This window comes from Brassica rapa, chromosome A07 (genome assembly GCF_000309985.2).
Source record: "Brassica rapa cultivar Chiifu-401-42 chromosome A07, CAAS_Brap_v3.01, whole genome shotgun sequence".
Classification (NCBI taxonomy): Eukaryota; Viridiplantae; Streptophyta; class Magnoliopsida; order Brassicales; family Brassicaceae; genus Brassica; species Brassica rapa.
The window spans coordinates 26,396,091-26,423,238 of NC_024801.2; the positions used below are offsets into that span (position 1 = coordinate 26,396,091).

The following is a 27,148-nucleotide window of genomic DNA, read 5'->3' on the forward strand; positions in this document are numbered from 1 at the left end:
CAGAAACTAACACCAATGGACATCAAAGACGCATCTGGACACATAGGTGGACACAGTGGGGACTAATTTCAATGAAACCACCAGATACGAGTCGGTGGGGGTTGACATGCCCAAACTTGCCTCCAGTACGTGGCTGTTATAACCCAAGGACCAAGGCCCTAGATCTACACTTAATCATGCTGTTTTAAGATTTAACCGTAGCTTTAGTGAATCATAAACAAAACTAGAACCAACGTAGACGACGAAAGTAGGTACAAGTGCCATCGCCACATCCCATCAACTTAATAGTCTTTTTTCATTATGAGACCTATAATATAATAACAGATGCGCAAAATGATATGGAGTTTGTGATGTGTGAACCCATTGATGGGTCATGCAGCTATCTACTTCAAGATAGCGTGACCGTTGCCTTCCAAAATCATGGACCACATCCTTCAATCTCGGTCTCTTATTAGTGTTTTTATATTTCAACAAATCTTTCAGGCGACGACCAAATCTTTAATTTTTTTCTTATACTCGTGTATTCTGGTACAATTGAGTTTGATATTTATAAGTTTTTTTTTTAATATATTTATAAGTTTGGTTTGGATGGACATGCAATAATGTTTAATGGGTTATAGTTGATTTGTTTTATTCAAAATTTTTGTGGCTATAAATAGACATTGACATATATGTCCGGGTACGTTCTAGAATATATGATTTCTGCTAAGTGTTTTGACATATTTTGGTCCGGACCATGTCAGTTTGGGAGTAGAATTAAAATGTTGTAATGAAATCTGAATTGAAAATAATACTGCAACTTATTTGACCAGCGCGAACTACGCAGAATGCACGAACTCTATCGGTCCTTGACAACTTATTACATATTTCAAGAATTAGTCAAGACTTAAAAGAGGAGTTTGTCTGTCATTTCCTATACTTAATCAGATTTCCTTCGTTTAATGTCTCTTGGAACTTGAAATCCACACGTGCTATACTTTCAAATTTTTAGTAGTATCGCATAATTCACTAATTTTTCTATTAATTCCAGATATTGAGGATTTTACAGAATAGACAGAAGAATATTTGGTATCACACATTTTGCGTATTTTACAGATTATTTTTATAAGTGTAACTAATGTAGTGTACATCTTACGTCTTGTATTTAATTAAATGCAAAAAGCCATCTCTCGAAACTTAAAGATTGGGTCAAACATGGTTTTCAACTTTTGATTATATTCTTTATTATGAACATCACATTCAATTTTCTTAAGACATTACGATCATATTCAGTTTTTCATGTGTTCGTTTGTATAATAGAAACAAAATAACGAGTTTTCTTTTCAAAACACAACTACAAAGATCAAAAAAAGATTTGCTTAACCAGTTCTTGATTAATTTTGATAAGTTATTTAGCAAGTAAAGCAACAAAAAAAAAAGAACAGAAAAATAAAATTAACACGGAAGCAAATCGAACTAGTTGCAAGAATCGAATCAACCAGGACCAAGTCGTTTCTCTCTCTCCAAGACGCGCCAACTAAGCATGAGCTGTTATTTGACGTCGTCTCCGTCACACTTCCCCAACTCACATTCCGCCACGTGTCATCCCTTATTACATCCTTCACGTGCTGTCATGTCCTAAAGCCATATGTCTGCGCAGGTACTAAATCCAACGGCTGAGATTAGTTTATAACCCCATGAAATTTAATTTAATAATCCCCTAGTTGACGTGTTAGCTACGTGTTTAAGACGAGATAAAAAAATTATAAAAATAGACAAAAAGATATCTTTCGTTGGAACGTGAAATAAATAGCATTAATTAAAAATAAAAACTAATACTCCTAAAAATAAAAATAAAAGAATATTACCAAATATAACCCAGAAAATAAAACTCAATAAATCAATATAAAATCCCTTCTCTTTCGCATTAGGGTTCTCTATTTCCCCTCCATCATCATCATCATCATCATCATCATCATCACTCTCTCTTCGCTCCAAACCCATAAAAAAGATTCGATTTTTATGAGAATTTTCCGATAATCAATCTCACATTTCATCTTGAGGATGCCAGCAACGGAGTACCAAAGATCATTCGGGAGGACGCTACTCAACCTACGCCGCGACTCGGTCCACTCGGTCGCAGAATCCTCCACCACCGAGCCGACTCAGATGGAGGCCGAGCTTGAATCGTTCCAGAGAAGAGTCGCCGAGAGGTTCGCCGACCTCAACGCCTCAACCTCCGAGGATCTCCTCTCCCTCGAATGGGTCGGGAAGCTCCTCGACTCGTTCCTGTTATGTCAAGAGGAGTTTCGCGTCATCATCGTCTCCAACCACCGCGAGCTCGTAGCCAAGCCTCCGATGGATCGGATGGTATCGGAGTATTTCGACAGGAGCGTCAAGGCCCTCGACGTCTGCAACGCGATCCGCGACGGCGTGGAGCGGATCCGCCAGTGGCAGAAGCTGATCGAGATCGTCGTCTGCGCTTTCGACAGGACGAGACCTCTCGGAGAAGGGACCTTCCGCCGCGCGAAGAAGACGCTGATTGAATTAGCGATCGGGATGCTGGACGACAAGGAAGCTTCTTCCTCGAGCTCCGTGACTCAGCATCGTAACCGTTCGTTTGGTCGGAACAAGGAGAAAACGATCGGACATTTCAGGTCGCTGTCGTGGTCGGTGTCGAGGTCGTGGTCGGCTTCGAAGCAGTTGCAAGCGTTGGGGAACGGTTTGGCTCCTCCACGAGCGGGGGATGTTACCGCGACGAGCGGTTTGGCGGTTCCTGTCTACACGATGACTTCGGTGTTGTTGTTTGTGATGTGGGCCCTTGTGGCGGCGATCCCTTGTCAGGACAGAGGGCTTCAGGTGCATTTCAATGTGCCTAGGAGTTTTCAGTGGGGAGGGTCGTTGATGTCGTTGCACGATAGGATCATTGAGGAGTCGAGGAAGAGGGAGAGGAGGAACAGCTGTGGGTTGTTGAAGGAGATTAATCAGATTGAGAGGAGTTCGAGATTGATGGGGGAGTTGGTTGATTCTGTTCAGTTTCCTTTGTCGGAGGAGAAGGAGGTTGGAGTGAGGGAGAGGGTTGAGGAGTTGGGGAAGGTTCATGAAGCTTTGAAGAATGGTTTGGATCCGTTTGAGAGGAAAGTGAGGGAAGTGTTTCATAGGATCGTGAGAAGCAGAACAGAGGGTCTTGAGTCTGTTGGGGCAGCACCATAGATGATGATCAAAGATCTATTTGATCCGTAAAAATGTGAACTTTGTTTATCAAATGTTGGTTACGTTTGTATCAGTGCCAAGAAAGCTTGGGTTATATAGAAGATTGATAAAGAATTGGCAAAGCTTGGGTCGTAGAAGATTGATAGAGAAACTCTTTTTTCGATCTTGGTCGTCAGTATTGTATATCTCAACGCCATGAATGGCACCAATGATTGTTCTTGTTAATTTCATTTTGAAGATTTGGTTTCAATTTATGTAACTTTTTGAGTATATGATTATAACAAGAGAAATTTGTTCTTAGACTATTGAAAAACACAGAATTATACATTTTCATTATGTTCAAATAATGTTACAACTTGTTAATTCGAATCATAGAAAGATCTTGGGAGCTTGAAATGCACATTCTCGTCTCCACTTCAAGCACAACCTTGAAAACTCTTGACAGCATCAAGTGAAAGGATAAGCATGTGAGCAACCTGCATCCCCAAAAACAAAATCTAAACAAGGAGGGCCTTAATATACATTGGCTTAACTTTTGGAGCTAAAAGTTAATGTTAGGCCAGAACAAAACAACACTTCATATCACCGTTCTTAGATGCAATCACCAGGGTCAGATACAAAACGAAAATTAAATGCGCCTCAGAGGTAGTGACAATTGTGATTATATTCATCACTATAAAAATCTGATGAAAACACATCAATAGATATACATCACCGGCACAATTAACAAAAACATCAATTAAAACAAAGCTTCAAAAACAAGGTTTTAGTTTTGGGTAAGTGCATCAGAGAGATTCCCATTTAGACAATAATCATCATTCTACTTCTCCCTAAGGAGAATCTGATGTCCCTGTCTTTTTATCGTCACTTGCACAAGACCACCACAAATTACTAAAGCACCAACCAAATTATGCAACTACAATTTATGCAAACAAGGAGACTAGTCTTTTATGCAACTTTAAGCTAACACAGAGAATAACAATTTACTGTGAAAGAAGTAAGAGGATTGAAAAATGCCTCAGATTTGTTTCTTTTTTCCTAGAGACTTAGCTCTCAAAGTATATTTAACACCATCACCGGCATTCAAAACACCAAAGACACAAATAAAACCTATACAAAAAGGCTCACGGAAGACAAAAGATCAAATCTTTACAATTGCCTAGAACCTATAAGAAGACTATAAAGAGATACTACAAGACTAGAGCTATACGAGAAGAGACTATGTTCTGTCTCTGACGAATCGTGTTGGCATTTAAATAGATAAACTGCTGCGGCGGCGAAAATTAGGTCAAAAAAGAAGGAAGTTTCACTGGGCTGGAAAGAAGATATGAATAACCCACTAGGCAAATTTAAAGGCCCAAGTATGTTATAGCCAAGTTTGCTCGGTTGACTCTTGTAGGAAGGACAAAAAGGTATATGCTTATGTAAGCAATGATGTTTCTCTCAACTCTCAAGAACATAAACAAGGCTTTCACCTTTTTGTACTTTTTTTTCTTCCTTTTTTGTGCTTTGTGTTATGAAACTGATCAAGTTTCGTTTTGAATATTAAAGGAAACTGGAGAGCTTTGCTGTAAAACCTCACTCTTTAGTATATCTCTTTCTTTATCATAACATCTGTTGATTTGTGAAACATATTGAGCTGTAACATCTGCGAGATTGTACATGCCCTGAAGAAGACTTTTACGAAACTGGATCATGATGTTAATATACACATTCTTAGGATGAAGGTACTTGATGGATCTCTTAACTACAAAGTTGAGTAAATTTTTTTTGTTATTTATTAGTCCATGGTTTTGTGGTCGTTTGTTTTTACTGCATGGATCAAGCTATTGAGGTAAGGATCATGGATCAAGCATGATGGTTCCTCCTGTTTTATGAACAGGGTCTGACTAACCAAGTAGTGTGTTTTTCAAGGTCGGGTTATAGTCGTGTTAAAAATGATATTCAGCTGTTTTGTATATATTTATGTGTCAGTGTGTGTTATAAAATTCAACCACTAGTGCTTAAGATTTTTATTTTGATGAGCATCATGTGATGTCTCCAACACAAAAGGCTTATTTCCACAATCAACGGTATAGATTCAAAAGAACTCCACAATCCGCTCTACTTTAATATCTATATCTTCACCCACTATAAATCCTGATCCTGGGGATGAGCACACAGACTTGTTGTTATATAAATCAGACAAACCTTTGCTTGAAGAAACAGAACACATCATCTGTCTTTAAGAGAAATTAGATGGCGAGAAGACAACTCTTTCAACTTCAAATATTCTTGGTTTTAGCTGTTCTGTCTCTTGTGATCGCATTGAAGCCTGTCCTAGTCATTGCAAGTCTGTAATACTTCTATCTCATTTTCTCTTCAAGTTTATTCTTCTTATTCTATTTCTTTCTTACATTTCTTGCTTATAGCAGGAACTGAGAAACCGATAGACTGTGAAGCCAAGGGACAACAACTGAATCAGATTAGCTACCTGGTAAGAATCTACTCCATATACACAATACAATGTGAGCAAAAATGAAATATCTTCTGTATTTTGATTCTTATTCTTGTTTTTTGTTTGTCTATAATTGTTTCCACTAGAGAAGAAATAAAATGGATCCAAAGATAACAACAAGGACACGGAGGTTGATGAATGTTGTGGAGATTAACGATTATCCAGGATCAGGTGCTAACAGCCGCCACACTCGACCATACTGTCCAGATTGCTAATTCCAATTTCTTGTAACTTAGAGAACCTTTGAAAATGTAATAATCACACGCTATATATGATATCTATCAAGATTTAACATGATGGAATCTTAATCTAAAAGACTATATAAAGATGTCAGATATTTTTTTAAAGTCTCAATCTTTATGAAACCCATGTCTGAAAAGGTTATCTTTTCACTCAATTTTTCTTTATTTTTGTAAAACAATCCCACAGCAAACGTAGCTACCGTTAGGTCATCCACTGAAACACACAAAAGGGTTTTGCTCTTTTTTTCACCTTTTAAATATGGCCACCTTTTATGTACTTAATCTTCTCCACATTTAATTATTATTGTTATTGTTTTTGTTTTGTGTTGGTGGAGAGACAATGAGACAGTGGAGGACACAACAACTACCTCAACCATGATGATATATCTTACTATTATAAGACAGATTAAGGAATAAACCGATACAACATAAGCTAAACCCATTACAGAAAATGAAACATTATTTCACCAAACAAAAAGCTATTTAAAGTTAAGGAGAAACAAAACTCCACAACACGATGAACAGAAAACTGACAATCATTTTGTTAAGCTAGGATTGAAAAAGGGTTCATAATTACCCATTACAAAATGGTAAATCATGGGCACAAGTAAGCCCAATGGACTGAAGAAAATACTCGGGTTTGAAAAAAATCAGATATTCAGTGGTAATCTTGTAAATAACCAAAGGTGGATATTGAACCGTTGGAAATTGATGGCCATAACAGAGTAAGCAGAGAAAAAGAAAATCTCAACCATACTCTAAAATAAAATGAAAATGAAATAAAGCTTTAAGTTTCCTTCTCTCTCTAATTGTACTGTGAAAAAATTACTCGGAATAACTTTTGCTCATAAATGTGTGAACCTAAAATCCTACGGATACTTGCCATGCCCATGAAAGAACCTAAAATCCTACGGATGCTTGCCATGCCCATGAAAGATATATCACAAGACAACAAAATAGCTACATTACTATCCTACGTGGCCAATACCATGCCTATGAATACATCAGAAGACGACACAATGGTTACATTACAATCCCATGTGGCTAAAACGCAGCCGTTTGCTCCACAAAATGGGAGCCACAGATAAAAGAACACACCCAAACCCGTAACTCTATCCACATCTCATCACCACCGTCTATTATTCAATCTAACGGTCTCTACACCTCGAGAATCTCCGACCATATCTAATCCACTTAAACAAAAATACATTTAAACAAAACAAAACTCACAACTGAAGGAAGAGAGAAGAACACACTTCACTGAAGTCTCTAAGCTTTTCAATGGCGACGTTTGCGCTCAAATCCTTCACCGGACTTCGCCAATCCCCAACGGACCAGATAACTTTCGTCTCCAATGTCCCGTCGTCCCTCTCTCGCTCCCAGCGACGGACCTCCCTCAAAGTAACCGCATCAAGAGCCAGTCCCAAGCTCGCCAACCGCAGCCTCCGCGTCGCCGTCATCGGCGGAGGACCAGCAGGAGGAGCCGCCGCCGAAACTCTCGCTCAGGGAGGCATCGAGACGATCCTCATCGAGCGCAAGATGGACAACTGCAAGCCCTGCGGCGGCGCCATCCCTCTCTGCATGGTCGGAGAATTCAACCTGCCGCTGGACATCATCGACCGTAGAGTCACCAAGATGAAGATGATCTCTCCGTCGAACATCGCCGTCGACATTGGCCGTACGCTCAAGGAGCATGAGTACATAGGTATGGTGAGGAGAGAGGTTCTTGACCAGTACCTGAGGGAGAGAGCGGAGAAGAGTGGAGCCACCGTTATCAACGGTCTTTTCCTCAAGATGGATCTACCGGAGAATTGGGACTCGCCGTACGTGTTGCATTACACGGAGTATGATGGGAAGACGGGAGCTACGGGACAGAAGAAGACGATGGAGGTTGACGCCGTTATCGGAGCTGACGGAGCTAACTCTAGAGTTGCAAAGTCTATCGGTGCCGGAGATTATGACTACGCCATCGCGTTTCAGGTCAAAGTCTTTCCCTTTACATAGTCTGCTGAGAATCAGTGGTCTGATCATAGAGAATTGTAAACCGAACCGAACAAAAAAACAAAATCCAAAACCAAACCGAAATTCACAATTATACGAAGTAGTAATTATACCAAAAAATTACCAAATAACCAAAAACCAAAAAATTTAACCAAATATTATACGTAGTTGTAATTATAAACTGGACTATGCTAAAAAACCTGAATTATTAGAATAGTTTTTTATCCAAAATATTAAAAATTATCTTTATTTAATCTGAAAACTGATTTTCCCGATTTATTCAAATTATTTTAACCGGCTTGAACCTAAATTTTTTATCAGATATTAGTTGGTTTATAACATTATTACCCTAACAAAAATATTAAAATATCTAACTGAAACCAAACAAAATTTTAAAAATAACCGAACCATTCTATTAAAAAATCGAACCGGAACCGAACTTATAATGGAACTCACATGCTTAATCTTGTTCTTACGGAACTGAATGAAAATTTTGGAACTTTCAGGAGAGAATCAGAATCCCAGATGATAAGATGACGTACTACGAGGATCTAGCTGAGATGTACGTCGGAGATGACGTGTCTCCAGACTTTTACGGGTGGGTTTTCCCTAAATGCGACCATGTAGCTGTTGGAACGGGAACCGTTACTCACAAAGGTGACATCAAGAAGTTCCAGCTCGCGACAAGAAACAGAGCCAAGGACAAGATTCTAGGAGGCAAGATCATCCGCGTGGAGGCTCACCCTATTCCCGAACACCCGCGTCCACGCAGACTCTCCAAGCGTGTGGCTCTTGTCGGTGATGCCGCAGGGTACGTGACCAAATGCTCCGGCGAAGGGATCTACTTCGCTGCAAAGAGTGGAAGAATGTGTGCTGAAGCCATCGTTGAAGGCTCACAAAATGGTAAAGACATCACATTTTGTCTTTATGTGTGTTTGCGTGTTTAAGTGTTTTTATTGCAACAGGTAAGAAGATGATTGACGAGAGTGATTTGAGGAAGTACTTGGAGAAATGGGACAAGACGTACTTGCCTACGTACAGGGTGCTTGATGTGTTGCAGAAAGTGTTTTACCGATCTAACCCGGCTAGAGAAGCGTTTGTTGAAATGTGCGGTGATGAGTATGTTCAGAAGATGACGTTTGATAGTTATCTGTACAAGAGGGTCGCACCGGGTAGTCCTTTGGAGGATTTGAAGTTGGCTGTGAACACTATTGGGAGTGTGTTTAGAGCTAATGCTCTAAGGAGAGAGATTGAGAAGCTAAATGTTTAAGCTTAATGTCTTGTCCTTAAAAATATCAGTTTCTTATTTATGTTTTTGTTGAATGATCAGTGGCTTTAAAATCCAAATCCTTAATAAAAAAAAAGATTTTCACAAACCACTAAACTCATTTGTGAAACCACACAAGAGATACTTCACTTCTTCATCGCTTTCTACACCTTCAATAACTGACTCCTCCTCACTGAGGACAGAGCCGCTGCTTGAACAAGAGGGTTTAGACATCTCTGATGACTTGAGACTATTCTTCTTCTTCATCTTGTGTGTAGCCTTGAAACAAGCTTGTCTCAGCCTCTTTGTCTTGTCGCTAAACTCCAAATCCGGATTCTCTTCGATCCTCCTCCTCTCATCCTCAAGTATCTCTACTGCGTTCTTGAATATTCCTGCTTTCTCTCCGCCTTGCATCTTCTGCCGCTCCTATTCACATGATTAAATAAAAATCACTCACAGTAATAAAGACACAATTTAATAAAAAGTGTTATTAATATATACCTTGACGTTACTAATAAGAGCTAGTAAGCTCATGAGTTTGCGATGAGGCCATCGGCGAAAACCAAGTTCGCGACATCTTCTTTTCAGAAGAGTTAAACCTACGTCAAGCTCCATAGCTGCCTGAGTTATTGGCATATAGAAGTAGCGAGAGATAGTCTCCATGGACAATGCCTTTGAAGCCGGAAAGGTTGTGTATGTAGTAACATCGCTGATGATTCTCACGTTATGTTCTCTGTTGAGTCTCCTCTTCTTAGTATTCATGTCCAAGTCATCTTCGCCTCTGTTCTGCTCTGCAGAGCTGTATGAGTCGAGTACATCTTCAAGACAAAAGCAAAATCTATGAGACCTCTATGTGTTTACATATATATAACAACTATGCAAACGATGTGTTATACCTTGAGACAAGGGTTCAAGGTCAGGTAATGACAGAGAAGGTGTAGGCAAATGAAAAGCTTGAGAAACAAAGTTGTTGTGGAGAGGAAGAAGCTCTTCTTCCCAATCAAACGAAGGAAACGTTAACGCGCTGCGTCTGCCAAATAATACAAGAAAACAATAAATTAAGCTATTTTAGCAACAACAAAAAAAAAATTAAGCTAAGCAAAAGATTCTGAAACTGACATGTGATCATCAAAGGATGGTGAATATGTTAGAAATGAGAAGGGCTTGTCTTCCTTGAGTTTATGATCAACCATTGTAGAGAGCTGCGAGAGAGATAGAGAGGAGGTCGTGTTGTGAAGCTGCATGAGGGAGAAACGATATATTTTGATATATTTATATACAGAGAGAGTGGAGAAGAGAAATGAAGTGATGATGAATCTATTAGAGGACGTGGGGTGACGGCTAATTGATTGCACTGTTAAATTTGGAGTTACGAGATAGATATGATTAATGGTAATTATAGGGGGCGTTTAGGTTTGGATTAGACTTCTCTTCTCGTCTCTCCATGCATATATCATACATGCATGCAATCACTTTTGAGTTTTTGAGTAAAAAGTAGTACTACTTGTATATATATATATATACCATACACATATATGTGCATGTACATGTTCATATATATATATATGCACATACACATCAGAGTGATTATGATGGTACATAATTAGTAGCCAATAACTGACTAGTATCAATATGTACTAATTACAATCCAAGGTGTAACGTATGGATAAAACTTTATTATAGATCATGGCCGTCTTTATATTTCTGTGTTTCCTCCTTGATTATAAGTTTATTAATGAAGTAACCAAAAAAGTTTGTGCTCCACAAAAATAACGGTCCAAAACAATCAATAATATTCACAACCAATGTTATTGCAATGTTTGAAACAAATTATGTGTTAATTTTTATTCGCAATCCTATTCTATGACATTTTTTTTCATATTCTATGACATATATAACCAATATATTTTGTTAATTTAAATTCATATAATAATAACGTTAACATGCATGAATAACATTACAATATATTTTGGCGTTGAATCCTGAATGAACAAGAATATTTGATGCTCTGAAAGCATGATTATCCTTAGAAACCCATAAAGTTTAAGGATCGGTAACAAGGTTTTTATTTATTTTTGATTTAATTAAATCAATTATTTAGATTAAGAACTATATTAAAGACTGGCGATAATCATGGTCTGACGTCTTTGTAAATGAATTGGTCCTTAGCTTCATGCAAAAACATCTCTCTCCCGCAGCACCAATTGCAACTTTGTGACCACGAAAGAACATTGGAACCTCTTAGAATGTTAGAGTAACACCAGTTTAGTTACTAATGCCGATAGATAACATGAGTGATTGATTTTAGTAAAAGCTTCTTTACGCGGTTCTTTGTTGTTATTTGTACTAACGGTTTCGTCTGCCGGTAAAGAAACTTATTTAGTGATAAAGATTGTACACAATCACCCGGCTTCAAGAGAGATATACCACTATCTTCAATCGTTCCAAAAGAATTCCGATCTTCCTGCATGAACGAGCAACCATATTTAGTGATAAAGATTAGCTTGAAATTAGATGACGAAAACGATTTAATGGAATCACTCTTTCTCGGAGTCGAAAGTTGGCGAAGACAACATTTTTCGGAGTCAAAAGCTCGAATCATCGGAAAACATAAACCAGAACAATCCAGTTATGGAAAACAAAATCCAGCTGATGAAAGCTCTTCTTCTGAAAAAAATCTGAAACTAATAACAAAAAGAGGATTCGAAAGAGGACTCTCTCTCTCTCTCTCTCTCTGTGTAAAAATAAAAGAGAAGCCGGCTATGAAGTGTGTTTAGAAAGTTTTATACTATATTGTCTACTTCCTTTATTAATTAAAGAGCTGAATTATTACTTAATTAGTGATGAAAATAATACATTTTTATCATATTATTACTTGATTAATTTTGCACCTTATTATTATTATTATCTTAATGTTCTAAAATGATACTTTATTATTTATATGGGAATTTGCACCCAATAACCAAACAAAAACCCAAAATTAACTAAATAACCAATTTCACACTCTCTCTCTCCTATTTTCTCTTCCTATCTTTCTCTACAAAACTAATTTCTCTCTTTTTTGGTTATTTCACAAATAACCCCTATTTATATAATAATGAGTACAATCATGTATATATAAATTAGATAGACAACGATCCATGAAATATATATTATTTTATAGATCAGAATATATAAAAGTTTAAACTTTGTAAGAATTAATATGTTATGAAGCTTTTTGTTTTTAAACCTTAATGTTGTGAAGTTTAGGTTTGAAATTGAAACTTGACAAGTGTACTTTTTTTTTGTTTTGTTCTTTATTTAAAAAAATGTGATATTGATTAAACAAAAAAGTGGCTTACTGACATTAGAATTTAAGCTATAAGAAACAGAGAAATATAAAAACTGGGCATTACTGTAACTTATATATTCTGTAACATTAATGTTGTGAAGTTCAATCCTGAATTTTAGTATATAAGCTACTTAATTATTGGCGATTTGACAAAGATAATTTGGATAACAAATAATAAATAAAAAGATAAGATATAATTATCATTAACTTTTAGATATTAAATCTGTAATGTTGTATTTGATTCTCACCAAAAACATAAACTTAACATAATTTTACCAAAAATACAACCACCTGCTCTTTTCATTCAAAAATACTACTAATAGATACCACTAGTTAGATCCAAGTTTCAAAAATTACCTAATTTTTTTTATTACAAACAATAACATTGAAAAATCTCTTCTTCTTTTTTTTTTACATTGAAAAATCTCAATTTATGAAAAGTAAGGAAAGCCTGTTTTTAATCAATTAAGTTTCATCAGATATATAATGGTGGTGCAGTACTGTCTTTTACTATATTTTACTTTGATGGTATTTTAGAAAAACTGTCCATTGGAATTATATTTCATGAAATCCCTCACTAAAAATGCTAATGGGCTCCGGTCATGTGTAACAATTTTAACAATAGCTTTTAAAACTCTAGACAAATACTACGAAAATAGAAGTAGATATTCTCTCAGATGCCTTTTTCCAATCTTATCAGTGTGTAATATAGTTTCAAAATATCTTCTAAAAAGAAAGTATGTTAGGTGGGAAGGAAAAAAACTACAAAAATCAAATATAAACAAGAGTGACAAAATCGAAATTAGGTTATGGCATAATATTTGCAGCTTTTTATGCTTCTTTTGAGTGCATAGCGTCAAATCACCCCATACTCCCATAAACATAATCCTCCAATCCCTCAATATGTTTATATGCGGAAATGACAGTTTCATCGATCCTCTGTCTCAAAATAATTAATTACTTTGTAGTTTATGTATATAGAGCAATATAGTAATCAATGATAACAGTTTTGAATTATTATTTTCATCTTTTGCAACCCATAAAACTCATAATAATGGTTCCTTATATATTTTTCTTTTCTCAGAAGGTACGTATGGCACTCGACGAGATATGTCGCCAACACCAAAACTAGCAAGTGGAGACTAATATTGAATATGTTCTTGGACATTTTTATAATGGATGAGTCTTTTTTGGGTATCATCTTTCTTAAATTTCGGGATATATAAAATTTATCCCTTTATAGTGTTAAAAAAGGAACTTACTGTTATTTTCTAAGATTTTATAAGGCTTCTTCTTTTCGCAGTATCTATATATAACATGAAATTGCTAAGTGATATGTTTATGTTACAAACTCATCGTTTTTTGATGTAAGATCTCTTGTTATGACATTTTTTAAATTATGAAAGACACAAACAAGGAAGGCTAGAAAATGAACATAGCTAAGTCTTTGGGTGAACAAAACCCTAACAGAATTATAAAAAGAGACAAACAAAGTAACTGAAAAAAGCAAAGGTTTTATATAGGAAACAAGCGAATATTTATGACCAAAGCAGAAGTGACGAACTTGTATCATTAAACATCTATAAGGTCATTATCATCTAGAGAAAAATAAAATCCGCGTACTATTATTATTATAGTAATAAAGAAGAAGAAGATAGAAATTATTGGGTAAGTAAGCTTCTGATTAAAGCAGCTTGAGCAGTGTCTGTGTTTGCGAGTAACTCAGAAAGTCTCTCACTCAGATCATCAACCTCTCTATGCAGATTCCTTATGTAGTTGCACGTCTCTTGTAACACTCTCGATGCTGAAACCTGTCAATATATGCATACATATCATTATTTTCATGCCATATATATAAAGCTATAGTTTTTTATTGGGGTTAAATGTTAAAGCTATAGTTAAAACATAGATTTAACGTACCTTGTCGGAGCGACGGCTGTTCCTGAGCTCAGGAAGAAGCTGCTGCAACTTGATAATGAGATCGTTGATCTGATCTTCTGAGATCCCTGATGATTGTCTCGAACGTGATCTTCTTCCTGACATTTTCTTTGTATTTGAATTTTAATTCGAAAAATAGCAAGAGTTATAGATACTGAAGCAAAAGACAGTTATCGATGAAACAGTTTATGGAGTTTAGAATCACAGACAGGTTTTTTTTTTTTTTTCAAAATCACAGACAAGTTATGCCGGAAAAAAAAAGAGAGAGAGAAGATGAGAGTATGAATGAAACAAGTGAAGTGACGGTTGTATTTATGTAGGGTTTTTTATTATTTGTTTATCAAAAATATAAACAAACAATGAGGCTTTCTTATTTAAAATTGAAATTATTATATATGCGAATCTTGTCTTTCAAATATTGAAATATGCACCTCCTGACACCTTTTGTTATAATAGATCGGTTTCAGAGAATCTCATAATTTTAACATATAGATCTAAGTTTGACACAATGCTAAGTATAATCTTATTGTTGAGAGATCTAGCCAAATCTTGTTTTAAAAATTAAACCTGTATCGTAAATTTTATTGAATGTTTTGAGCTTTGAGTTTGGCACTCGCATCACCGTTCATATGTTAGTGGAATTTCTATTTTGACAACTCTTTTACACGAACAGATCAGAGACGTCATGTAGCACAGTAACAGAAGTGAACATGTATCTGTTCACAAAATGTATTTCTACGGCAAAAACCTAAAGATGTATGTAAACGAAGTTATGAAATTGAATTTGTGTGCGCTTATCAAGAAAAAAATATTATATTTTATAACTATAGGAAGCCTATCCAATATTCCTAGAAACACAACTTTACAATACTCATAAAATCCACACTAGCTATTAGGTTTTCGCTCTACCACGTCCACACATGCACCTTTTTAATTCAATTTATAAGGCATTCTAATTGAAATGCCCTCTTGTAAAATTCAAATGATTATTCTGGAAAATTATATTTCTCCTCCATTGATTGAAATCGAAATGTTGACATCAAAAGTGAAGTATTGTATGATGTATATCCCTATTTGATTCGGAAATATTTTGATCTAATTTTTCCTGTACATTAATATCTTTGTTTAAATTATTATATTAACTTGTATATTGAATCATAAATACAAAGTTATATATAGAACTTCACAAACTCGATAAAAAGATATCATACTAACGAAGGAACTAAGGAATATTACGTATTTATACTTTATCAAAAAAGACTACGTATTTATATTTTAAAATATTATAATATCAACATCTAGCTTTTAGTTAAAGAAACTCAAATTTAATGGTACTGTACCACATTTTCTGAATTTGTTTGTGACTTTTGATACAAAACCTACTAATTAAATAGTAATTACATGTTCAGTCAGTGGTCTTTCATTTACTATGTAAGCTAACATTTGTTAAAATTACTATTGCAAAAAGCAACTTACATATTCTTAATGCTTAACAAAACACGCCGACAAATCTATTTACAGCACTTTCTCAAAAATCTATACACAGCACTGTTACGACTTGCATATAATTATATTGTTAACACGTATAAACGTATGATATTTACAGTATCTACGTATACAAATTGGTGTTGTAAGCCTGTAAGGAAAGGGCCAAAGTATGTGTAATTTGACTGGTCAAAGGGTTCACAAACACACGCCCATGTTATTTAATCAAACAACACACGTGGCATTTTGGGAGGAGCGTACACTTACACCGACCGACGTGAACACTTAATTCATGTGAGCACGTATCAATTTAAATAAACACAGAAATCGTGTAATTTCCTTTTTGTCACGACATCGATTCACTGTTTAAAACCCATGTACCTGCTGTTACAAAAAAACCCATTTACCTGCACTTTTTTATTTGTGATTACAATACTCACTCTATATTTTTAAATAAAATAGAGTGAAAAATAAAATAAAAAATAAAAAATAAAAATTTATCCTATATATTTTTTATTCATTATTTTATTTTCTATTATATTCTAAAGTAAAATATATAGTGAGGTTAAAAACGATTTTACGTTAGACCAAAAAATCTGCAAAACATATTTTTTATAGAAAATGCAGACAAAATTTTGCCAACTTTTTTTTTTCTGCGAAAAGGTTAACTTTATATTTCTTGCCATTGTGTCAACTACTTTATCGTACATGCTCATCTTAGTTGCGAGCCTGAAAATAGAGTTTTTTTTTTTACTAAATACTCTATCCGTTTCATAATAGATGATGTCTTAGAAGATTTTTGTTGTTTCAAAACTGATGATGTTTTGATATTTTTATATTATTTTTAACTTTATTAAAAATTATGTAACTAATTAGATGTTGTAGTCATATTTGTAATTAGTTAAATGATTTTTAAATTATATTTGAGAAATTAGGTGATATAACCAAACAAAAACTCATAATTCATTATATAACCAAAATCACACCCTCTCTCCTCTTCTCTCTTCCTATCTCTCTCTAACCTCTTTCTACAAAATTAATTTTACTTTTTTTTTGTTTATATCACAAATAAACCCATTATATTTTAAAATTATTTTTTAAAGAAAAATAAATTTCTTAATTTTTATGCACTAAGGAATAACATCATGTATTATAAAACGAAAGAAGTATATAATATAATTTCCAGTTAGAAACAAGCCAAGAAAATAAGGATGTATATATGTTTCGAAAATATAGAATATAAAACGATAAGAAAATCTGTGTAAACTCGAGGTGTGAGCTTGGAGAACGAAACAACAAATCTCAGATTTTAATACATTGGAGAAATATATGGCAATATGCTTTTGATTCATTAGATGCAATTTCCTTGTATCTTGAAAAAGAACCGACCCTTTTCGTATACTTTTCTAGAATGACTTAACTGTTGACAAAATAAAAAAGGATTAGCTGTAAAATTTAAACAAAAGAAAAAACTTAATTGTAGTGGTGTAGTTGTGCAGACCGATCTCCCTCTTTTTTTGTCATCTGAATTTTATTTACTAAACTGAGTTAAAACGGTGAAAAACTGGCAAAACTGAAATATAGTGAAAAGAGGTAAAGCTCTGACAACTTTTTTTCCTGTCAAAAGATCTAGCTATTTTAATCTTTTAATAAATATGACACTATTTTACTGTACTATTTTGTAACAAATTGTTATACATCATATCGAACTATTTGCTTAAATCACACGTAAAAAGAGACAATTGTTATATTTTCGTCACTGTATTATTTTTATAAATAAGCCATGAAACCGAACAAACCTTAGTTTTAAAACGTTTTTCAAGATCAATTAAACTATACACGGAAATTTCGAAAGATAATGAAAACAATTAATCATCTTCTCGATAAATCTATAAAAAATCATTCAGCAAATATGATATTCTCGTGGATAGGATTGAACATGATGAGAGAACTATGAGTATCTAGAGAGAAAAAGTTTGAGTAGAATTCTTGAAATAAATTAGCGCATGAGCATAAATATATATATATATACAAGGTCAACTTACCAAAACAATCAATCGCAACTTTTCTTGGCTATAAAAAGAACTTACGTATATTTATAAGCAACACATATAAGATTAGTTGTACATTTTTAATAGAAAAAGATTTGATTTCATTTAAATATTCTTGGAAATAAAACAAAGAGAGCTCAGCAGTGTTAAATGGAGGTCAGCGTGTCTCTCGCGGCACATGATCTTTAACTCGACAGCGAAGATTAAGCTTAATTTCACGAGCATTCCATTCCATTCTTATTAGAAAAAAAAACTAGTCATTAACTTCAAATCCGTTTGTTTTATTCGCTTTGCTGCTTGTTTCGGTTTGTCTACTTTCGTTTTTAAATTTTGTTTCTACCTTAGAATTTGAAACTAAGACACCGTTATTGAATTAACTATTTTTTTGATAAAATAGGAGTTGATTAAACATTTCTTAATAATTTTATACAATTATGTTAAATTTCATAACTATCATGAAAATAGTGCATGTAAAACCATTAATCAAGGATTTTTGCGATGGATGCAGAACATGCTTTTTAAATCGCAAATGAATTTAAACACTTTTTCTTGTTACTAGTTAGAAATATATGTTTTTAGACCAAAAAAAAAAGTTTGCTCAAAAAAAAAAAGTTTGCTCAAAAAAAAAAAGTTTGCTAAAAAAAAAAAAGTTAGAAATATATGTTATCATACAGCTAACTATATATATTTGTAAACTAACTAACTAACTAACTAACTATATATATAAACTGGGGGATTAATAGTTTCTTGTCAACAAATATGGTAACATTTTAGAAAGTTAGAATCGAACATTTTGTATACAATGGTTAATTAATAATACGAATAAGATATGATCTACATTTAACCCTTAATTGAGCTCAGGTGTTGTCCCTCTCCTCTTTGACACCGACCAAAACAAGCTTAATCGTATAGTATTGCTAAAAAACGTGATCCAGCTATATACATTGCTATTACTCCTGCAATATTATCAAAAAAAATTATTTAAGGCATTACAATAATCACCTTGCAGCATAATTATTTTATGCTTTGTACTAGCTATTTTCTTTAGCTTAATGCTAAATTTTGATCAATGATATAAACTGTAATGTGGCGAATAGTTGGAAGCTTGAAAGGGCACACTAAAATAGAAAATAAGAAAGAAAGGGTACACTACATTTATATATAGGGTGCGATTAGTTACAAGTTTATGACTCAGGATGAGTCACAAAAGCTTTTCACTTCTGAATCTGCACGTGAAATTAATCAAACTCACAATAGCATCTTTTCTTGTTTCCATTGCGTTTGTGACGAAGAAGACAAAACAAAACAAGGCAAAATCACCGTTTATCCTTAATATAGAGAAGGAAATTAAGTATTACAACTTGATCTTGTATTATTTGAATTGTGTGTGTGTCTGTTTTACTATTACTGGAACTGTACTTGAAAATGTAATCTTTCTAGTGAATCTAGAGTTTACGTGCGTATAAGACTAACGACTTAATTTATGCAAAACCTGCCAGACGAAAGAGGTTAAAACAATAGATAACTCTAGGATTATGCATTCACATATTGTGTAAAAGAGAGTCAGAAAATATCATACATGTTCACGAATTGTATGATTGATGTTCACGAATTGTATGATGGATATATCATATGCATGGGAAATAACTTCCTCGAAAAGGCTATATACCTCCTGGCTCTTGCACATTCTAATTAGTTACCATTCTTAATAAACAACCAAAGTTAAGACAATATATACGTTGCTGGTTTTAACGTGTCTCAGCTAATTAAACAACACAAATCAAAACTTGGTCTCTCTACGTCATGCAGATTCGTTTTCTATGTTACAACTTGGTACTTAAACCTAAGTTGTCAACATTTTAATATTAATATGATCGACAACGTCCACTATCACCTAAGGTTCATCCTTTTTACAATTTGCAATTTTTTAGATTAACCTTAAATCAATAATTAATCTCCTCGATTATGTTTAATGATTGTAATTAGCGTCAGAAATCTTTTTATTGATCCCACTGGCCAGGAGATCAAAATAAAAGAGTTTAAAAGCAAAGTAGTTGCATGAGGTTCCATGATACTAATCTATAGTCTCGTTCTAGTAAAAAAAAATCAAGATTTTGTCGCACATTGTATTACATAAACTAACGTATATTTTAAAAGTTGGAGGTGTGGTCCGAAAATTAGTGGTAGCCTGGTGGGTCAAATAATATAGCATAGTAACCTTTCTTTGATACATAAAAAAGAGAGAAAAGATACTATACCTTATAGAATATTCGCAGTTAACTACATATTGAATCGAAGCTATTCCAACCAGCATCTGTAGAGTTCAAATTCAGTGGAAATAAAGTACTAGTAATTAATATTAATAAGTCTATAATTTATTTACATTCATACTAATTTCATTTTTCATGAAAAAAAAAAATTTACAGCGAAAATTGATATGTTATTAAACGGGATAAAAGCGTAAAACAAACCCGGCCCATTAGTAGAAGTTAGCAGGCTAGGTCATAAATGGGCTTCACGACGTGGGTTAGTTTCAATCCAATATTACTAAATCAATGACACCCTCGTCGGAAGCAGAAACACGTGCACGAGAGGTAAGAATTGGCCGTTAGCTTACTTTCGTAATAGCTAACGGCGCCGTCAAACTTCTAAACCCAAATTGCCGAAACTAGCCTTCACCTTCTCCTACTCCTTGTCGCCTTGGTATTAAAAAAATACAAATTCTTCAGCTTTATTCTTTCGATTTTATAATTTATAATGTATAAAATCACTCCACTGGTTCATTCATTCGTGTATCCTTTTGTAACCCCCTCAAAAAATGTAAATCACAACTCATATATGATACCAATTCAGCTAAAACGTGCCCCGGAATGAGTCGATGATGGAATATCATCCATAGCGTTGATCCAAAAACAAAAAAAACAAAACTCAGTTGAGTTTGATTGATTCTGTCGGAAAATTTTCGTGATTCTATATGTGTCTGATTGTTGAAATCATCGGTAATCTAAAGTGGGTTTTGTCTGGATTTATGTTTTTCTTATTGCAGATATTCAAATCAAGTTTGATTGATTCTGCAATTACTGGTGAGCTTGATTGAATTATACCCTTTTCTAAAGTTCGCTTCTTTTTATTGATTTAGTATCGAATTTGGGAGCCTATGACTTGTCTTTTTTAGTTGTTGTTACTAGTGGTGAATTGCTTTTTGATCTGATCGTGTTGTGATTTAAACCAACGAAAAGCTTCCTCTATGGGGATTATAATGATTTGATTTGCTGAGATGTTAAGATCATTTTCATAGGAAAGTTGGTGACTTTTCAGAGCTAATCTCTAATTGGTCTCAACGTTACTATCATCTCTGCTATTAATAGTACTTTCTTTGGATCATTTTGAAATATATAGTTTGCAAATTGAAAAAAGCACAGGACTTTGGAGTGTCATTATCAATGTTGTCTTTCTCTCCTCTTTTTGTTTCTTGGGTGATTGATTTTTCATTTTTCTTTGATTGTTTTCTTAGCGTTTGTCCCATCATGTTGGAGACTCCGAGCTATCTCGTCTCAAGGAACTTACCATCTTCATGTCAGGAAGAGAGCATGTTGATATATAACGCACAACACTACATGCTTCAGCTCTACTTGAAGAAGCGTTTGTTAGACAATGATGGTGATCAACAGAGTTCACCAGTAACTCTCCTCGACCAAAACGCGCTTCTCAACTGCTTAGCTCACTGCTCCTTATCAGATTTCAAATCCATCGCCTCAACGAACAGAACCTTCCGCTCGCTCATTAAGGACAGCGAGCTCTACAGGCTGAGACGAGCGAAGGGCATCGTGGAGCATTGGATCTACTTCTCCTGCAGGCTCCTTGAATGGGAAGCTTATGATCCAAACGGAGACAGATGGCTACGTGTACCCAAAATGACGTTCAACGAATGTTTCATGTGTTCGGACAAAGAGTCTCTAGCTGTCGGCACGGAGCTTCTTGTCTTCGGTAAAGAGATTACGTCTCATGTGATATACAAGTACAGCATCTTGACCAACACGTGGACGTCTGGGATGCAAATGAACACTCCTAGGTGCTTGTTTGGTTCAGCGAGTCTCGGCGAGATGGCGGTTATAGCCGGAGGATGTGACCCGAGTGGGCGGATACTGAGCTCCGCGGAGGTTTATAACTCGGAGACAGGGGAGTGGACGGAGATACCGAGCATGAACAAGGCGAGGAAGATGTGTTCAAGCGTGTTCATGGACGGGAACTATTACGTTATTGGAGGTATAGGAGAGGGAAACTCTAAGATGCTTATGTGCGGTGAAGTGTATGATTTAAAGAAGAGGACGTGGAGTTTGATACCTAACATGTTACCGGAGAGAAGCAACGGAGGAGGAGGTGGAGGAGGAGGTCAGGGAAAGGAGACTTCCTCTTCCTCTGCAATGGCGGCTTCAGCTGCGCCGCCGCTTGTAGCGGTTGTGAAAGATGAGCTTTATGCTGCGAGCTATGAGCAGCAGGAGGTGAAGAGATATGATAAAAGGTGTAATGTGTGGAATAAAGTTGGGAACTTGCCGGAGAGAGCTTCTTCGATGAACGGTTGGGGGATGGCGTTTAGGGCTTGTGGGGATCAGTTGGTAGTTGTTGGAGGGCCTAGGACATTGGGAGGAGGGTTTATAGAGATCAATGCTTGTGTCCCAAGGGAGGGTGAGTCTCTGCATTGGAGAGTTCTTGCTTCAAAGCCATCAGGAAGCTTTGTGTATAATTGTGCTGTTATGGGATGTTGATGAAGACTTGAGAGCCAAGCTATTGACTTGTTTATTAGGGTTCTTACATGTTGGTTTCTTTTCATGATTGGGGTCAAAGAGTTTATGTTCTCTTCGTTGTCTTTGTTGGGGTTATTGTTGTTCAGATAGAACCTGGAAGTAACTGAACAAGTTTCAATAAAGTTTATTTATAAACTTCTTTTACAAAGAAGCAAAACAAACAACATGAAGCTTGCTTCACAAGTCTAGTACTAAAAGCTTTTGTAGTGCCCTTGGTACTGATACTCTTCACCATACATGGTCTCACGCTGCTCATATCTTCTTGATTTATCAGACTGAAAAAAAGAAACATATTAAGTAAAGAACATTGGCATTTTTGGAAGGAGACTAAGTGAGAGAGTATTACTCGGCTTAAGATCTTCTGGAAAGCATCAGGTCCATTCTCTGCAATGTACTTCTCAGCAGCTGTTAACACATCATCTGGCTTTCTGAAGATATCCATCTTCTTTGGCACATACCAAATGTTAATGCTCTGTGGGTTAACAAACACAGGTCTCACAAAATGTTCGTAGACATAAGCAGCGCCGCTGAAGTAAGGAATCACAAGCCAGCAAGTCAAGATCAGCTTCAAGTACGACCATATTGGTACCCTGTTAACACATGAGCACTGTCAGCAAAAAGAAAAAAGAAGTTGAAGTCACTTGTTTCAATCATTTTCACTACCATTCGATGAGTTTGGCGAATGTGAGCTCGAAGAGTGTAAGTAAGGAGTAAAGGACCCAGTAAGTGAGCCATTGTTTGTCATCAGCGTGAGATTGAGTTTCAATTGCTCTGACTGAGGCATGTCTGGCCATTGAAAACGTTACAAAGAATGAAGAATCTTATTAGATCAAAGCTGAAAACACACAAAGTAAAGCTTTTGCTCAAGAGAGATGGATTCACTTACAGTGGATAAACGAGACTAACAACAGGCCTGCAAACAAGAGACTACGATTAGTATCACTCAAACTAAACAAAGATTGGAACTTTAAACATGGGTTATGTCTAGAAGTAGAAACTAAACACTAGACTGTGATGGACTTAGCAGAAGCTACTCTGCTGAAGGAAGGAGATTTGGAGGGTAAGGTAAAAGAAGAAACTTTGAGAAGGAGAGAGAGTAGATTTGAATTAGAACATTACCCAGCAAGAACATCAAAGTTCCTCAAAAGAACCTTGATGAAATTTCCAGCTCCAGATCCCATTCTCTCAAGTACGATTTAGCTCTGAATCTGATTCTTCCTCCACTGTAAACACACCACTCACAGTAGATCAAGATCAAGAGAGAGAGAGAGAGAGAGAGAGAATAATTGTGTGGTAGAACTTTTTAACGGTGAAAAAGATGAGAAGAATAAATAATAGAAAGCTTTCAGGAATAATCAAAGCTTTTAAGAAAGTTGCCAAAAGGAAAATTGAAATTAACCATTTGAAAGATTGACACACAAGAAACCAAAAAAGTTGCAAGCTTTGATATATAAAAATAAAATTCTGTAAATTTGATGTATGTAGATGGTTTCACTTGAATATAATATTTTCTCTTGACTAAACAAATATATAAAAGCAATGTGCCAGAAGTTGAAGAATATATACACATGAACATGACATAATGGTTTTGATGTTAAAAGATACCATCAGATATCTTATTACTCAAAAAAGTAAAAACAGAATCCGGTAAGAAAATATTAGCTCTTTGTGCAGCCAAGTGGGAACGATCGAACCTTCATTCTTCCTCCCAATGCAAGCGCCAGAAGATCAAACTCTTCTACATACCATAGCTCTGATACTAATGCCTATATCACCAATGTAAAAGATTTATCAGTTATTCTTGTGTAGGCATCTATGGTCAAGAAAGCTTCTGTTTTTATGAGCTTTATACCTTGAATCCTCGGATTTGGTTGTTTAGTTTTGTGACCAGTTCGTGAAGAACTTGGAGATGGTCCCCAGAACCAGCCTGCTACATAAGTAACAATCACTAAGTCAAGTCAGCCTTGCCAATGAATTCAACAAGGAAACAAAAACAAAAGGAAACTTGCCTCAGTTGGAGATATAGGAGGACCAAGCAGCCTTGCTAATGATGTATGGAGAATTGCCGCATCGTACTGAAACACAAACCAACACAAGTATCAGACCAATGGTTCGTGTCATGAGAGATGAATGTGTATATGTAGTTCATGATATAGATATTACAAGTTGCTTCTCCGGTGCACGTGGAAGCACGGATCTCAATTTTGAACGAATGGTTATGGGATCATCTCCAGAATTAACCTGGTGAAAGATAACACAGGCTATAAAGATGACTCGGTTGTTGAGGCAAAAGTTGAAAGAAACAAAAATTACCTTCCAGCATCCAAGAAGAACACCTGTTGAGGTTAAGAGAACTCTATCCAATACAATCTCCAAAGGGCAGAGCTTGCTAGCAACTGCCTTAACAGCAGCTGCTTCTGCTTCAACCTGATCACATCAAAGACAATCTCAGCGACTATGATCTTCACAAGGTTATTATTGTTCCTGCTAGAAGATCAAAGTGAAAGGAAGACCTCATCTTCGGTAGCTGGAACAGAGACAATGTGATGAGACGCATGAAACATGCTGAAGTGGTACATGTCAGAGTCTTGATACCAGATGGCTGATTTAAAAAAAAAGGACAAAATGATATATCTGCTACTTAGTTTTCCAAAATGTGTTGAAAAGAAATTGTGGGAGGCTTACTGACTTACTGTTTTCAAAGTAAGGGCTGAACACACTCTTCACCACTTCCCTGCAATACATATAAGGAAGACCTTTAACTCAGCAGCAAAAGATTTGGATTGAGTATAAGGGGGAAAGATACACACTCACGAGACAGGGACAGCGTAATCTGTGCTGAGATGTAACACATTAGCTCGCACAGGGGGATTCGCAACCTATACACGAGTAAAACTAAACATTTTATAGAATCAACTTATACGGTACATTTAGCTATATATCGAGCTACATATACATTAGAATAATGGTTTTAAGTAAAGATGTTACATTCTACCTTTAGGACAGGTAATATAATCCCATCCTTGAGTGTGAAGAGATCTGAAAGTGACAATGACTGAGATGTCTCGCCTTGTTTAAGGAACTTGGGACCATTTTCCTGTAAATCGCGTTCCATTTTATCATACAACCTCGTGCTTTGTTCCGCATACGTGACAATAGGATCTGAAAGATCATAACAGCACAAAGATAAACGACCTTCCAAGTTCCAACTAACTATCTCAAGTTCCAACTAAGTAGATAGATAAACTAAAAAAGGATATTATTAATAAAAACACATAACAAAGGTCCTAGTTCCCAAAGATCAAGCAATGGTTTTAGCACAGATATTCACTCTCTCTGCATTTGAAGCTTCTGGAAACATACACTTGGTTTCAATCAACAAGAAACGTGTTGATCGTTCCTTAGGGTTAAGATAAACATAATAAAAAATGGTGATTTTAAGTACCCATTTGATTTCTAGACATCAAGTTGGACTCAAGAAACAGACACATTTGTTTGTATATAAAATATAAAATAAAAACTAGATCTTTACGTCTGGTGCTGGTGACTTGCTTCTGTTAGCGAGTCAACATCCATCTTCAGTTTAAGACAACTCAAATGTATAAACACAACACACAAGGCGAGAAAGAGTTTTTTAACTAACTAACTAACTAACTAAATAATCAGATCGTGTAATTAAAAAAAATCAAAACATCATCGAAGTCATCTGAGGATATAAAAAGGTGTTTAATTTCGAATATTAATTAAACGACATTTACGAAACTAAAAAATTGATTTTACCTGATGATAATGATGATGGAGTGGGTGGCGAGTTTCGAAGACCCATTTGGAAGAGAGAGTAGAAGACAGTGAGAGAGATTGTCCAGAATAACACAACGGTTCTCCAGTTCTGTGGTGACCTAATTGAAGACGTCGTCGCTGTCGCCATTTCCACTTTTGTTCATTCATCTCCCAGAAACTCCATTTTTCTATTTTCACCACTTTCGCCATTATCATCGTTAGTAGGCCTGGCGTGGGCTTTTTCACTCAACTTAACGTTTGTAAAAAATATATTTTAAAGTCCATTATTATATTTATACAAAAAAATTGTTTTTCTTCTAAATTGTGAATACCACTGAAAAACATATAATCCTAACACTGATTTATTACTTTTGAAATATTACTTCACTGATTTTGCAATCGAAAATTATATTTTCACAACGAAAATAAAATGTTGAACTTTGTTACGTGAAGACAGAGCCTCTAGCTTCATGAAGGCTACTATAGGATTAAGATGATTTTAAGTTAATCCTTAATCGACATAAGATAGATAGATTATCATTGAGGAACATGGCTTGAT

General features: G+C 35.4%; 8 protein-coding genes and 3 non-coding genes across 19 annotated transcripts; 4 read left to right on the forward strand and 7 right to left on the reverse strand.

Moving 5' to 3' along the window:
• Positions 1-1,479: 1,479 nt before the first annotated feature.
• LOC103831919 lies at positions 1,480-3,757 on the forward strand. Its single transcript, XM_009107862.3, has one exon. The coding sequence runs from the start codon at positions 2,044-2,046 to the stop codon at positions 3,190-3,192; it is 1,149 nt and encodes a 382-aa protein (XP_009106110.1). The 5' UTR covers positions 1,480-2,043; the 3' UTR covers positions 3,193-3,757.
• Positions 3,758-3,767: 10 nt separating this feature from the next.
• Positions 3,768-3,870, reverse strand: LOC117127020. The gene has a single exon (XR_004449780.1). It is a non-coding gene; the product is annotated as a small nucleolar RNA snoR17 (small nucleolar RNA).
• A 101-nt stretch (positions 3,871-3,971) lies between these two features.
• On the reverse strand, positions 3,972-4,067 carry LOC117127008. Its single transcript, XR_004449768.1, has one exon. It is a non-coding gene; the product is annotated as a small nucleolar RNA R44/J54/Z268 family (small nucleolar RNA).
• A 135-nt stretch (positions 4,068-4,202) lies between these two features.
• Positions 4,203-4,278, reverse strand: LOC117127006. Its single transcript, XR_004449766.1, has one exon. It is a non-coding gene; the product is annotated as a small nucleolar RNA Z267 (small nucleolar RNA).
• Positions 4,279-4,925: 647 nt separating this feature from the next.
• On the forward strand, positions 4,926-6,043 carry LOC103831920. Of its 2 annotated transcripts, none has more exons than XM_033274257.1 (3): positions 4,926-5,524; positions 5,604-5,668; positions 5,776-6,043. In XM_033274257.1, the coding sequence occupies exons 1-3, from the start codon at positions 5,431-5,433 to the stop codon at positions 5,902-5,904; spliced, it is 288 nt and encodes a 95-aa protein (XP_033130148.1). In that variant the 5' UTR covers positions 4,926-5,430; the 3' UTR covers positions 5,905-6,043. The 2 variants fall into 2 exon arrangements, with proteins under 2 accessions (XP_033130148.1, XP_009106114.1); XM_009107866.2 differs by having other exon boundaries at positions 5,607-5,668.
• Positions 6,044-7,150: 1,107 nt separating this feature from the next.
• Positions 7,151-9,308, forward strand: LOC103831923 (geranylgeranyl diphosphate reductase, chloroplastic). Its single transcript, XM_009107868.3, has 3 exons — positions 7,151-7,911; positions 8,439-8,835; positions 8,898-9,308. The coding sequence occupies exons 1-3, from the start codon at positions 7,213-7,215 to the stop codon at positions 9,200-9,202; spliced, it is 1,401 nt and encodes a 466-aa protein (XP_009106116.2). The 5' UTR covers positions 7,151-7,212; the 3' UTR covers positions 9,203-9,308.
• LOC103831921 (protein RKD2) lies at positions 8,889-10,392 on the reverse strand. The gene is made up of 4 exons (XM_009107867.3): positions 10,319-10,392; positions 10,096-10,223; positions 9,701-10,017; positions 8,889-9,625 (listed from the first exon to the last, which is right to left on the reverse strand). The coding sequence occupies exons 1-4, from the start codon at positions 10,390-10,392 to the stop codon at positions 9,302-9,304; spliced, it is 843 nt and encodes a 280-aa protein (XP_009106115.1). The 3' UTR covers positions 8,889-9,301.
• Positions 10,393-12,505: 2,113 nt separating this feature from the next.
• On the reverse strand, positions 12,506-14,906 carry LOC103831924 (transcription factor PRE3). Its single transcript, XM_009107869.2, has 2 exons — positions 14,451-14,906; positions 12,506-14,341 (listed from the first exon to the last, which is right to left on the reverse strand). The coding sequence occupies exons 1-2, from the start codon at positions 14,571-14,573 to the stop codon at positions 14,192-14,194; spliced, it is 273 nt and encodes a 90-aa protein (XP_009106117.1). The 5' UTR covers positions 14,574-14,906; the 3' UTR covers positions 12,506-14,191.
• A 5,789-nt stretch (positions 14,907-20,695) lies between these two features.
• Positions 20,696-22,946, forward strand: LOC103831925 (F-box/kelch-repeat protein At1g74510). Of its 3 annotated transcripts, XM_009107872.3 has the most exons (3): positions 20,700-20,935; positions 21,051-21,087; positions 21,519-22,770. In XM_009107872.3, exon 3 carries the CDS (start codon positions 21,532-21,534, stop codon positions 22,768-22,770), a length of 1,239 nt encoding a protein of 412 aa, XP_009106120.1. In that variant the 5' UTR covers positions 20,700-20,935; positions 21,051-21,087; positions 21,519-21,531. The 3 variants fall into 3 exon arrangements, with proteins under 3 accessions (XP_033130647.1, XP_009106120.1, XP_009106118.1); XM_033274756.1 differs by having other exon boundaries at positions 20,696-21,087; positions 21,586-22,946; XM_009107870.3 differs by having other exon boundaries at positions 20,700-21,087; positions 21,519-22,946.
• Positions 22,910-24,231, reverse strand: LOC103831926 (HVA22-like protein a). Its single transcript, XM_009107873.3, has 5 exons — positions 23,929-24,231; positions 23,696-23,722; positions 23,473-23,595; positions 23,156-23,399; positions 22,910-23,084 (listed from the first exon to the last, which is right to left on the reverse strand). Exons 1-5 carry the CDS (start codon positions 23,988-23,990, stop codon positions 23,001-23,003), a joined length of 540 nt encoding a protein of 179 aa, XP_009106121.1. The 5' UTR covers positions 23,991-24,231; the 3' UTR covers positions 22,910-23,000.
• A 54-nt stretch (positions 24,232-24,285) lies between these two features.
• On the reverse strand, positions 24,286-27,000 carry LOC103831927. Of its 6 annotated transcripts, none has more exons than XM_018653358.2 (10): positions 26,591-27,000; positions 25,805-25,975; positions 25,624-25,688; positions 25,503-25,543; positions 25,323-25,411; positions 25,123-25,236; positions 24,973-25,050; positions 24,819-24,884; positions 24,662-24,739; positions 24,286-24,575 (listed from the first exon to the last, which is right to left on the reverse strand). In XM_018653358.2, the coding sequence occupies exons 1-10, from the start codon at positions 26,735-26,737 to the stop codon at positions 24,468-24,470; spliced, it is 957 nt and encodes a 318-aa protein (XP_018508874.1). In that variant the 5' UTR covers positions 26,738-27,000; the 3' UTR covers positions 24,286-24,467. The 6 variants fall into 6 exon arrangements, with proteins under 6 accessions (XP_018508874.1, XP_009106122.1, XP_033130648.1 ...); XM_009107874.3 differs by having other exon boundaries at positions 25,805-25,971; positions 26,590-26,992; XM_033274757.1 differs by having other exon boundaries at positions 25,805-25,983; positions 26,592-26,990.
• Positions 27,001-27,148: the final 148 nt, after the last annotated feature.